Raw genomic sequence first — 13,532 nt, 5'->3', positions numbered from 1 at the left:
TATGCTTTCAAAAATGTGTTTGTGTTATAATGGCTATAGCCTATATGTATCATCTTTGAGTTATTACTCTGTAATGTCAGGTGTTTATCTAAATATATAACAGACAGTTATTCTGCAGCCATAAGGAACCAGGTAGCAGATCTCTGTGGTCTGTATCAGTGAACACAGCCAACACAGTACAGCTGTATTCTCCTTTGGTTCAGCCCGCCGCTTTCACCTCACCCCCCTACAGACACTGGAATGGTTTTTCCCAGTATATAAACCGTGTAGACAGTCCCACTTCCAGTAGACTACAATCTGCACTACAATGTTATGGGATGGGAAGACGCTACAATGGACAAGAACACTTTAGAGGATGGACAGATGAAGTGCAGAGTGTCTTAGCCGTTTATGATCATGGAGTAACTCATAAATGACCTGACAGGACAGTAAAACACTGATAGGCTTTAGGTGCAATAAAAAAGTTTCTAGGTTTTTTATCTCTTCGTAGATTTTATTGCTGTTGACAGGAAACAGCCATATAATGCTGCCTTGGAAGAAGAATAAGTTCGACCTGATTGAGGAAGACAAGCAGTCCAAGCAGAAGGGCTATGCGGTGAGCCTCAACTACTCGGCGCTCACCTCCTTCGCCAAGTCCTGCCCGGAGAGCGCGCTCAACAGGGTCGGAAGCATGTTCAAGTCCAAGAGGAAAAAGGTGAAGATCACCAGCGAGGACCCCACGTACACGGTGCTGTACCTGGGGAACGCCACCACCATCCAGTCCAAAGGGGACGGCTGCACGGACGTGGCGGTGAGCAAGATCTGGGGCAAGAGCGAAATGGGCAAGAACGGGACCAAGATGAAGCTGACCATCAGCTCGCAGGGCATCCGCATGGTGCATGTGGACGACAAGGCGAGGAGACCGGGACACTTGTACTTACTGCACCGGATAACTTACTGCGTCGCAGACCCGAGGCTACCCAAAATTTTCGCTTGGATATACAGGCACGAAATGAAGCACAAGGCGGTGATGCTGCGGTGCCACGCAGTGCTGGTGTCCAAGCCGGAGAAGGCGAAGGCCATGGCGCTGTTGCTGTACCAGACCTCGGCGACGGCTCTGGCCGAATTCAAAAGACTAAAGCGGAGGGATGATGCCCGGCACCAGCAGCAGCAGCTCATAGGGGAGCAGACCATCCCGCTGGTCCCCCTCAGGAAGCTCCTGAACGGACAGTGTTACTACAAACCCCCGGTGGAGCGCAGCCGGAGCGCACCCAAACTGGGCTCCATCACGGAGGACTCGGTCGGGGAGGAGGAAGAGGAGAAAGCGATGCACTTTGAGTGTGAGGACATTCTGGACACGGACGATGATTGTGTTGCCAACGGTAAACAGGAGTTGACTCAGATTATTAATGACCTCGGAGAGATGAGCATAGGAAACGACGTGCAGACACTGAAAGCTGACCTCAGAGTCACCAGACTGCTCTCCGGAGAGAGCACGGGTAGTGAATCCTCCATAGAGAGCAACCAGGAGCCCATTCCGGTCACGAATGGATTCGAGGAGGGAAAGATGCAGGAAATTGCCTGAATGATTTGGGCATTTCGGCGCCACTGATGCATTTTTTTGTGCAGCCATGAGGTTTCCACAAGAAACATTTCTTCTGTCGTTTATCTTGTGTTGGAGAGTGTTTGCCTATCTATTGTGCCTCCACGCCGACTTGAAAGGATACAGAAAAGACCCTCAAAGGTTCTGGGACAATAACCAGCACAAGGACACACACAATTGCTGAATGATATTTTGAGAAACGTGAATACACACACAAAAAAAGGAACAAAAACAAGTGCATGCTCATCTTAGAGATGACTGGTTGAACCCACGAAATCCCAGTGCGCCCTAGGACGCACGGCACTAATTCCATCTATTTTATTTAAGAGGATTTGTTTTAGCCTAAAGCTTGTTTACCCAACCTGTTTCTCTCGTGGAAATGCCATTTTCTCTCTAAAAGTGTCCGCAATTATCCAAAAAATGAAAAAAACACATTCCGTTTTGAAAGCACGTTTCCTAACTGGTTCAGTGGGTCTAAGTAGACATCCTTAACTTTCCTTTCAGGGCGCTTTTGTATTAGCCTGTTCATTTCTTTTATTTTGCACTGTTGTGGAATTCAGTCGAGTATTATGTTGATTGCCATGTACATAATATCGTCTCTTGGTATGTTGTCATAAACATAAATGTCATATCTTTGCTGTGCAAAAGAAAAAAACACCTTTATGTATTAAGATGTACAAAGTAAGATGCATTAAATATAAGTATACAAATATTTGTTATTTTTTAAAGAAGAAAAAATGTGGTTTGTTATGTGAACCTCACAAAATTACCAATAAAAACAAAAGAAAGTGATATAAAAGTGTCGTCATAGTTCATATGTTCATATATAGAATTGTGCTGGAAAACAAGTAGGTCATGTTTTCCATTAGCACTCTTTAATCTGAGTGGGGATTCACCTTGAGAGTTTCAAAATTGAGGTCAGAGTCTTACTGCTGAGTAAAAGTCACGTTGTGGCTAGAAACTGAAACATGACATTTTCAGCAATAAGGGGCATAATATCAGTGTTATCACCTGGGGTAAATACTTTGTTTTTAATAGCTTTGGGTGGATCGAATCCTTTTCCATAAATCAGTTTTGGGCAATTGGCTGCAGAAGTTATGTGTTTGAGGTATTAAAGACCCATTCATTGTCCCCGGCCTCAGGGGCAGCCAGGCCACGCAGGAGGACGTCAGTAACAACATCACATGGGCCTTATAATGTCAAAGCAGCAGGAAGCATCCGAGGTCCTTCCACAAGGTACTGACTGTTCTTTATCTGCCATTAGAGCTTTCCTCTGTTGGCTGTGCACTGTGGAGGAAATCTCAACAGTCAAAACCAGTGCTGTAACTCTTACGCACTACACGGAATGAATCATACATCACATCATACTGTATGTCACTTTACAATGAAGAAAATCCACCAGGTGCACTTTTGGTTTTGCTAGAGGCAAAACTAAGTCACAAACGAACTGCTGCATTCTTAGATCAGAGCAAATTTCCCTTGTGCCTATCTAATGTTGTGTATGTTGCTCTGGTGAAGATCGACAGCACGAAATAGATGGAAAAAAAGAAAAGAAACCTGCACTGATACAAGCATGCGTAAGTCCTTTTTACTATTAAATGTCAGTCTGTCAGGTTTAATGTGCGACATTTACAGCAGCGTCCAGGAATAGGAGTCACGTCTCACACCGGCACGTGTGTGACCCTGGTCTGAGAGGCTAGATGAGTTCACTGACTGATGCCCGAGCACACTGTCACTTCTACTGCCGCTCTATATGTGGAAGGCCTGTCGCTGTCACTTCCTCGTCACACTCAGCCAAAACCCACATAGCAACAGGCCTACGCAAATGCCACGAACTACACACAGTTCTCGCCTGTCATATGGCTGAGATGGATATTAATAACCCAAACACACGGGCGCCGGGGCGGCATTTGCTCCTTCTGGGGGCCATTGTGCTGTTTGCGATATCATTATTCATGAGAAGCCCAAAGGAGTTTCTCTCCCATCTCCTGTGGATGTGTGTGAGTCGGTGTATTGATGTAGCCATTAGTATTCCCGTCCAGGGCCGCGTGGTGCTAGAGCCCAGCGCCGGTCTCCGTCTGTCTGCCAGCGCTGCACCCCAGAGCCACGCCACCGCTGCACACACAGCTGCTCCTCCAGGGCCGGGGCGCTGTACACTAACACCGCCAACACTGATGCTGCACACTAACAGAGCCTGAATAAGACATGAGGGGAGAAAAGTGAGCCTGTTGCTGCCCAGAGGAGGAGGATATGGGGATTGTTATCTGGACAGTGCCTGTTCACCCGGCTGACAGAATCCCATTGGCCGTGCCGAGGTATTCACCAAAAGACAAAAACACTCCCACCATGGACTCAGAATGAGATTCAGAGACAGAAGGTTAATGTATTTCAGCCAGTGGTTGGTGGGTCCTATAAAAAGCTTCACAGTGGCTCATTATCAATTTATGTGCTCTCGGGGGACACACACACACACACGCACACACACTCACACACACACACACACACACATAGACACACACACATGCATGCACCAAACTCTGAAGTGAGACTCAGTTGCTGTTTTTGGGCTTGCCAAATGGAAATCATGCATGGGAATGGAAATAGCAACAGGGCGCAGAAACCCACACAGCTAGTTTCCCTTCCTGGTGCAGTGTGATGTCCCGTCTGCACCAGCTGCAGCCTCGCCGAAGCCGCCCTTACAATTACTGCAAAGACAATATGACATCATAAGCGTGCGCCCTGTACCACCAGGAAAACCAACAGGATATGTAATTAGTGGACGGCTAGCACTCTGACCACATATAAAGGCAGAGGAACAGGCCACTTGTCTGCTATTTCTTCCATTTAAAGCTGCTGGATGCATCAATAGTTGGATGTTTCTCCCTGACCTACATTTTGCCGCAGACTCTTGTGTCCGACCGCTGCAAAAGCAATCACAGTCTCGCCGTCTCCCAGGGTTACCTGGATATCCGCCACATGTGCAGCGAGTCTAATCACACAATTAATGGTTTGATAGGGTTTGTTGACACCCAGTGCTTGTAAAACGTGACTCATTGAAGCTGCCCGTGGAGAGAGTGGAGTTCCTGATTGATAAGAGGAAATAAGAAAGAGGCTTTTGGATAGTCAGATGTTATGTTCACTTTCCCCTTAAACAAACAGCAAGGTGTTTGCTCAACCTACTGTCAGGTATGTGTGAGTCACAGGGAAGGAGGGTACACATCTTACAACAGAAAATCATGTCTATCAATCACAGAGGCTGAGTGCATTGGCATTGGTTTTTAATGCTTGCCTGCCCCGTCATGCTTGCTGTTACATTTCGTTGTCAGATAAAAATGTTTCTCAGGGATGAAAGGAAGAAAGCTAATTTTCTCAGTCACGTTCATGCATTTTTGAAATTATACCATGGGTTTTTTAACAGGTTTCAAGCGCTTAAAGGTCATTAAACGTACTCAACACATACATGAAAAACTAAAAACACCCAATCTGCTGTTAAATGGCTCTGTGACAGCAGCGATACTGTACCACACGGTCTTATGAACACAAAGTGCTCTCTGGGGACTTGGCACTGTGTTGCTCGCTGCCGTGATACTCCATCAACACTTCATCGAAACGAGTTACATTAATTAATTTCCCTGGAGAATGCCGCTGATTGCCATCCTAAGCATGGCTTGTCATCCAAAAGAACAAACATTTGTGAACAGCATTAAAGAATCTGCAGGTTGGAGCCTGGCCTGACAAAGAGCCAGAAGAGGAGAAGAGTTTCCTAATTATCCGCTAGTGGAACGCCGCCCCGGGCCACGGCAGCACCGGATCATCACCAGCGCCAGGCACACAGCTTTGTTTTGAACCGAGCAACTAAATCTGTTCCTCTATAATGCATGAGGAGAGCTGGGAAAGCACCAGAGCCATTACTAAGCCTGGATCTGATTACACCAACAGCCTGAGAGATGTCAGTATAGGGCTGAATCAGAGCACGGAGGGATGCTGACCTTCTCTTTATTGCGGCAACACATAAGCAAATATCTAGGAATAGTAGCAGAAAAGCAACAAGCCCCAGCATGCCCCGGGATCGTAAATAGATGCTTGGAATAGGCTCTACCTCCGCTCGGGTGGCAGGTGTGGAGGAGCTTTGGAGCTTTCTTATTTAGAGTGTGAAGGTGTGTAATCAACACACACCTCAATTACAATAACCGCTGTAGGGTGGCATCTGGCTCACAACTCACAATTAGAGGTAGAACAAATTGCATAGGAGAAGCTGTGGTGAACTTTTCTTGGTATTGATTTTGTTTATATGATACAGTGGCATTTTCCATGGAAGATAAAGTGTGTCGGCCCTTTGTTTCACAGAGACAGAAGGTGTTAAAGAGTCTCCTTGTGATATTACCAGGATGCTGTGTGTGTGTGTGTGTGTGTGTGAGAGAGAGAGAGAGAGAGAGAGAGAGAGTGTGTGTGTGTGTGTGAGAGAGAGGGAGAGAGAGGGAGAGAGACAGAGATAGAGGGAGAGAAAGAGAGAGAGAGAGAGGGGGGAGAGAGACAGAGAGAGAGAGGGAGAGAGACAGAGAGAGAGAGAGACAGAGAGGGAGAGAGAGAGAGACAGAGAGGGAAAGAGAGAGACAGAGAGAGAGGGAGAGAAAGAGAGGGGGAGAGGGACAGAGAGAGAGAGACAGAGAGAAAGAGGGAGAGAGAGAGACAGAGAGAGAGGGAGAGAGACAGAGAGAGAGAGGGAGACAGAGAGAGAGAGGGAGAGAGAGAGACAGAGAGAGAGGGAGAGAAAGAGAGGGGGGAGAGAGAGAGAGAGTGAGAGGAACAGAGAGAGAGACAGAGAGAGACAGAGAGCGAGGGAGAGAGAGACAGAGAGAGAGGGAGAGAAAGAGAGGGGGGGGGAGACAGAGAGAGAGAGAGGGAGAGGGGGGAGACAGAGAGAGAGAGGGAGAGGGACAGAGAGAGAGACAGAGAGAGAGAGGGAGAGGGACAGAGAGAGACAGAGAGAGAGAGAGAGGGACAGAGAGAGAGAGAGAGACAGAGAGAGGGAGAGAGAGAGAGATGCGTTGCAGCGCCAGCCTCAACTCTCATTAGTTTGAGTCTGACAGCTGTCCTCCAGGAGTTCTATGTGTGTGTATGTGTGTGTATGTGTATGTGTGTGTGTGTGTGTGTGCATCTGTGTCTGTGCATGCTATGCGCGCAGTGTGCAACTTTTTGTGCCGAGTCACTTTCACGCCGAGGCGTTTGACAAAATATTTCATGTGCTGCGTCCTCTGGGGTGTCGAAGGCTCGCCGCGCTGTTCTGGTTGAAGAGGAGAACAGATACCTCAGTGGGCAAAGACAGACACGTCTTAATTAATTATTGAGAATCCACATCCATTAAAAACGACCATGTCTGTGAAACATCTTGATAGATGTCAGCGATTTTATGCACCAGCAGCTGGCAAGTTGGGTTACGCAACCTAAAATGGAGTACTTGGTTAAAAAAAAACAAAAAAAACCTTCATGGGAAAAAAAACTTTTAATTGCTGAGACAAGTCGGGAAAGAAGCAAAGCACAAGGAAAAAGGAGAGGAGGAAGTGTTCTGGTGTGGTTGTGGTCTCCAAAAGTTGGGATCATAACCTCTGTGCTCTCTCTCGAACACACTCGCAGAATATTTCATCACTTTGCACCCAGGCGTCGTTCAGCCTCGGTTACAGCCTAACCTACATTTCGCCCTGTGAATCATAGATGCGGAGAGTCTCCCACGGCTCTCGGTCGGTTTCCGTAATGTCCGCCCCTGTAATGAGCCGTGTCTGTGTCTGTGGACGGTTGCCGTGGGAGGCCGCGAAACTCTAGATCTCTCGGTGTCCCATTCAGCCACCGCCGCTCTTGTTTTCCAGTCTCTCTGACACAAAGGCTTTGCCCCCGGAGAGCCATAGATTTCAGCAGGGTTATTTTGGTCCTTCCGTTCACGGGGAGGAAATGGAATAATAACAGGGTAGAGAGAGAGAAAATCACGGGGTGACCCTCGCACAGACAGACAGACTGTCTGCGCACAACACAGAATCGAAAATGGAGTCCTTTCACCGTGTGTTTTTTTTTTTTAGCGTTTAGAATGAGATATCCGTTGTCACGTTTTGTGTAAGGGGGACATTTGGGGGGTACGCTAATGCCCCCACAATGCTTTGCTTTGCTTTTTTTGTGTGGTGGGAAGAGGGAAGTGAGAGAAAGTTTAGTGCAATATGTTCAGTTTGTTAGCCAGATACTGTAGCCTACTTTTCCCCAAGATCAGATCTGTCTAAAAACTACTGTGCAATTCACAAGTGTATTTCCCCTGTTTCAAATACAGACAGGAAACAGATGCAATGTCCAACACCTCAGTTCTTAGGCTTGTCTCAGAGGAGAGACACGTGTGTGTGTGCGTGTGTGTGTGCGAGTGTACCTGTGTGCATTTGTGCGTGTGTGCTTTTATCTTCTGACAGGAGGGCTTGGGGCAGCAGCAGTGATATCTGCAGGGAGCAGATATGTCCTGAATAAAGGTGTGAAGAATATAACAAAACAAGACTATATCCCCAAGTCTGGGAAATCTTGAGCCCAAATTTAAAAAGGCTTACAATATTATAAAAATTCTTTGATGCAGGATTGAGGTGTTTTTATCTTCTGCCCACCTTGAGGGTGTTTTATGAATCACAGTTATCTCAACACGTGACGTTTTATTGTCAAGGTTCCCTCTTGCCAGAAAGTTGCACTTTGTGCCAAGGGCATTGCGTGACACACATGCTGTCATTAGATTACGTTGCTATCACTGTGTTCTCTTTGGTTTTGGACACAGCGCTGTATCTAATGAAAAACTCCTGGAACTCCAGAGCATTGATCGGACACAACAACATAATCAACTGAATTTTCCATTGGCTGCCATGACCTGTAACAGACAGGCCTCGTCGCTGATAGACAGGTCCTGGCCACTGTATTGAGATCAACTTCATGGAGGGCATTGTGTACAGGCACGCTACCGACAGACTGTATTGACAGATCGTTGCTGTGAGAGGGGATCAGGGTGTCTGCTTTGGCTGAGCGGACATTCGATTGGTAGCGTTTTGCCAGCATGTCATCGGCTGACATCCATGGAGAGGAGTCCTATTGACAGCCAGGCTCTAAGCTCTTCAGTGGAAAGGCCCGGCTGGCTGGACTCAGTCACCCTTGAACCTGTAGAGAATGCAGTTTTTCCACCCGCTTACACATGTCAGTATTTTGCTCCAGTAAGACGTTCAGGGTGGACAGCGTGAAGAGATTTAGAATGAAGAAAAGAACAGACATGCTGGCATTTTACTCTTGCTGCTGCAAATAGACAGTGTATCTTTACCTATGGAGAATATATTACTGTTGTCAGGTGAAAACCTTGTATCTGCTAAATGTTGACTTTTCAGGAGCAAGAGGAAGGAGGAAGGAGGAGGAAGAAAAGCAGCCTCATTTTTAGCTTGAGCACCACGCATTTTTGAATTAATCCAAAACACAGAACACACTGTAATCCTTCGGTTGGAGTCAAAACATGTAAGACGCCAAAATGGGATTCACAAGGTTTTCACACAACAACAGACCTGGCTCAAATAGTAATTCTTGGGTTTTCTTTAATCTGCGTAGATCACCAGATGGGTGGGGTTTACCACATAAGAACATTGCGTCAGGCAGGCAAGTTGGAAAGACTAAGTTTAGTTGCAAATATATTCCTGTGAACACCTTGGCACACACTGTATTGTCCTGTGTGATCAACTCCACCTATCTGGCACTGGAGCAGGCTAAAATAAACCATAAAAAGTATTTGCGGTCTGGTCCTGTGCAGTGCAGTAGCAGCTTGTAGAGAGCAGAGGTATCATTATCTCTGCATGCATTAGACAAAGTTTTACTCCTAAACTGCACCCTGTAACCTATATTTATTATGGATGGGATGATATGCTTATCTCACTATATGATTCAGTACAACCACAATACAATATAATAAACAAACGTTCTATGATAACAAAGCATGACTGTGCAGAATTATGTTTATTGCTGAGCCACAAATCTTTCTAGCAATGGCATTGGCTTGCTAGAATGTAAACAACAATTTTAAAATGTCATTACAAAGTGCAAATAATGTCATTTTAATGGAGAGCTTGTGAATTTGTGATGGGCAAGCCGTCTCAGTTGTGATTACTACAGCAGAGTAAAATGTAGCTAATATCGAAATTGCCCCATGATACGTATTGTCACATTTTTGTATTGCGATATTGAATTTCAATATATTGTTCCATTGGTAACACTTTACAATAAGCGTCACTAAGTTAAGGGTTAGTTAATGCTTAACCCTTAATTAACTAATTAACTAATGTGTCTGGTAATCATTTACTAATGGTGTTCATGTTAACTAAGGTATTAATTTATACATTATTTAATACTCATCTTTATAAACTATTAAATAATGTATAAATTAATACCTTAGTTAACATGAACACTATTAGTAAATTACACATTAGTTAACTGTTAATTAAGGGTTAGTTAATGCTTATTAAGCATTAACTAACCCTTAACTTAGTGACCCTTATTGTAAAGTGTTACCGTCCCATCCCTAATATTTATTATTCAGAGGTTGGCTAAGCAGATACAGTCTTTTTTCAGCATCTGCCCTGCCAACCACATATGAGCTGTATACCCACAGTCTTCTTTTGTTGGTCAGAGAGCAGCTCCACTGGGTCAACAGGGAGTTAAGTGCCTTGCTCATGGGCACTTTGACAGAGGTTGTTGGGAGGAGGGGAAATCACAGCTCAACTCACTTTACCTTCCCCACCAAGGTTCACCACCCCACATCTCTGAGCTTCGGCTTATCGCCACCCATAGCTGACCTCTTCACCAGCTTCCCATGATCAGAAGGCTTCAGGACAGAACATCACCAGGGGCCAAAGGACAGAACATCAGAGGAAACCACATGAAGAGAGCGGCGCACCGTTCAGGACTGCAGTTCTGCAGGCAGACAGGCCAAAGCCACCGCACCATGTGTTTCCCTGCGAGCGGAATGTAAACAAAACAGGCCTTTTGTTCGCAGAAATCCCAGCAATGTTTATCCGTTGGCGCTCCGTCTAAAAAACACTCCTTAGAATCACACTCATGAAAGCTGCAGAGGTGAAAAACTCTAAATACTGGAGGTGTGTGAATGTATGGGCCCCAAGACCCAGCTGATGATGCTTATACTGTACTGTACTGTGCTTAAATCTGCCTTTTATATGAATATAATATAAATCAATCAGCCAATCAAGAATCTATATCTCTATATCTTTTCACTCATACTGAATGACAAGACAAGGGCTGACAGTATGATGGCAGCTTAACAAGTTCTAAATATTTATTTGAAGCGGCGATGTCTGTAAACACTGGAAAAAATGGAGCTGTATTTTGTCACATACGGTGAATTGTGTTTTCTATTAGCACGTCTTGGCTTTTGAGAACCTTTGCATGTACTATAATTATCATACAAAGCCAAAAAAAGTTAAAAGAGATAACAGCTTTACATAAGAGAGGAAGATAAAGGAAACTGTGTGTGAACCATGGAAGCCTTTGAAAGACCTCAGCAGACTGGTAAAGTGAAGGCTGTGTGCCAGCATGTTCACTCCCTGCAGGTATTGTACCGCTGGTGACACAGATGTGTTGTGAAACTGTAAACACCCATGTCAGTCATGCTGCAAAGCCAAATCTTCACATGGACGATGTGCATCTTCAAAGGACTGTACCTGTTTACGATTTATCATCAAGCATGTGATAGGAACAGCCTGTTTTTTGGTCTGCTTTGCATAACAGAATAGAACAGAAAATTTGATTGTGGAAAGACATTTATTAAACATCATGTGAACCAGAAGTTGCTCTAAATGTTTTTCAACATTTTCAGCTCACAACCCCTGAAAATGGAGTGATACCTCCTCACAGCCCCTTGTTGCAGGCCCTTTGACACCAAATGACAATTGATTTTGCCCTTTCAGGATATTTCACTTGATTTATTATTTGAAGAAGCCAAGTGGCTGCACACTATTCAACACTGTTAGTCAACACTGTTACTGTAATAACTGCTGATATTTCAGCGATAATTATTTTGATTTGGATTTGGATTATTTGGAGTTAAGTTTTGATTGGAGAGTTGTTTGTTCACTCATAGAGCTTATATGGCTCGGGGGGTGGTGTGTGTGTGTGTGTGTGTGGAGGGGGGTATAACACACACAGACACACACACACACACACACACACTATAAACAGTGGAATAGTGTTTTTACATTCTTTTTACACTCAAATCAATTTTGCTGTGTGCAAATGCAAATCCGGAAAAAGACTGTTACAGAAACATTATAATACATTTGTAAATTAGAAACATAGTATTTCAGATTTCCTTAAACATCCCTCCCCAATCAACCTCCAAGTTGAGAACCACTGCTTTAAGTCACACATTGCCCTTTGCTACACAACACCACACCACATCACTGGTATGGACTTCGTCCAAACCCTGCAGCATGTGTGGCGGGCTGGTGGAGATTTAGCCAGATGGCGGCTCATCTCTTCCAAGCCTCTTAAAGCCTCTTAAGACAGAGGCCGTGAGCTCCTGGAAACAACAGAGCAACCTTGCTGGCCTTCCACCGCTCCCTGACAGCAGACTGTAATCTCATAGCCCCCTCATGCTGTCTCCATGGAATTAGCTATTACACTATATATATATATATATATATATATATATATATATATATATATATTTATATATAGATATATAATTAGCTATTATATATAGATAATTACTATAATTATCATCAGGTCTCATGTGCCACACACTGTCTGGGAAAGATGCGGTAACCATGGCTGTTGCTATGCCCACTTTGTTGTCCGGCTTACTGTAAGGTGAACTTTAAAGTGGTAATCCATGAGATAGTGCCATAGTGCCTGTTTTTTTTTCAATTTTGCCTCCATCTTTGATGCTCAGCACTCATTGCTGTGGTGTTTCTGCTCTGCACTTCCTAGACATCACCTGTCAATCAAACAGTGTGGGCAGTGCTGTGGCGTCGTTTTCTTTGGATTTTCTGTTGAAGTTTGAGTTTCTGTAGGTGGCGCTCTTTTCTTGGTGGCCATGGTGGCTATCGCTGCTCATGCTAACTACCCAGTTCTTCTTCTGTTTATTCCAAACAAACCGCTTTTGCTGCTGCCAGAAATGGCATGCATCACTTCCTGTGCACCTGGGGAAGGAGCAGACTGATCTCACAGAAAAATGTGAAATGAACATGACATGTTAACAGCAAATTACGTGTTGGTGGAACGTAAAGTGTTGAATTTATGTTTTCCCGGCACAAAGCGGTTACGTGAAGGAGACACGCCTATAAACAGGAAGTAGTGTGACATTGAAATAAAACGGTGGTGGCGTTTTCAAAGTACATTTCAACCGTAAGTCACATTTTAATTTTTAACGAATGTTTTTTCTACTTTAACCATGACCAAAGCATTTCTCTAACCTTAACCAAGCTGATTTAGTTGCCTAACCATAACCCTAACCCAAACCTTAACCAGGTTGGTTTACTTGCCTAAACTTTACCATAACCTTAATCAAACTTGTTTTACTTGCCTAAATTTACCCAAAGTCGTTTTACTTGCCTAAAGTTAACCAACCTTGGGGACGTAATTCAATTTGTGGCAGAGAAACGTTTTTAAATTCATGGTGGATGAACGTATTTCAATTCGTTGCGGGGGAACGTAATTCATTTCGTGGTGGAGAAACGTTATTTTCCCATAATACGTGTCCACAGCACAAATTCACGTATTTGTGTGAGATCATCTTGGAAGGAGAGACCTACCTAGAGGCAGTGAATTAGAGGTGTAGTTGTGTTTGCAGAGCGACAGAAGGCAGACATCGGCCACAGAGTTCATCTCAGTCTGAGCCATTAGACGCAGATGGAATGCAGGTTAACTTAGGCTGCGCTCACACTGC

The 13,532-nt window shown here is 44.7% G+C and overlaps 1 protein-coding gene across 1 annotated transcript; it reads left to right on the top strand.

The window, feature by feature from the left end:
* Positions 1-308: 308 nt before the first annotated feature.
* On the top strand, positions 309-2,365 carry fam43a (family with sequence similarity 43 member A). Its single transcript, XM_071528712.1, has one exon. The coding sequence runs from the start codon at positions 524-526 to the stop codon at positions 1,562-1,564; it is 1,041 nt and encodes a 346-aa protein (XP_071384813.1). The 5' UTR covers positions 309-523; the 3' UTR covers positions 1,565-2,365.
* The last annotated feature ends 11,167 nt before the right edge of the window (positions 2,366-13,532 follow it).

The sequence above is a fragment of the Centroberyx affinis genome, unplaced genomic scaffold (assembly GCF_046629955.1).
Source record: "Centroberyx affinis isolate AG114_WGS23_722 - 3 ecotype Tasmania unplaced genomic scaffold, CSIRO-AGI_Caff_v1 ptg001712l_1, whole genome shotgun sequence".
In the NCBI taxonomy this organism is placed as follows: Eukaryota; Metazoa; Chordata; class Actinopteri; order Beryciformes; family Berycidae; genus Centroberyx; species Centroberyx affinis.
This window is presented reverse-complemented; position numbering and strand designations above follow the sequence as displayed.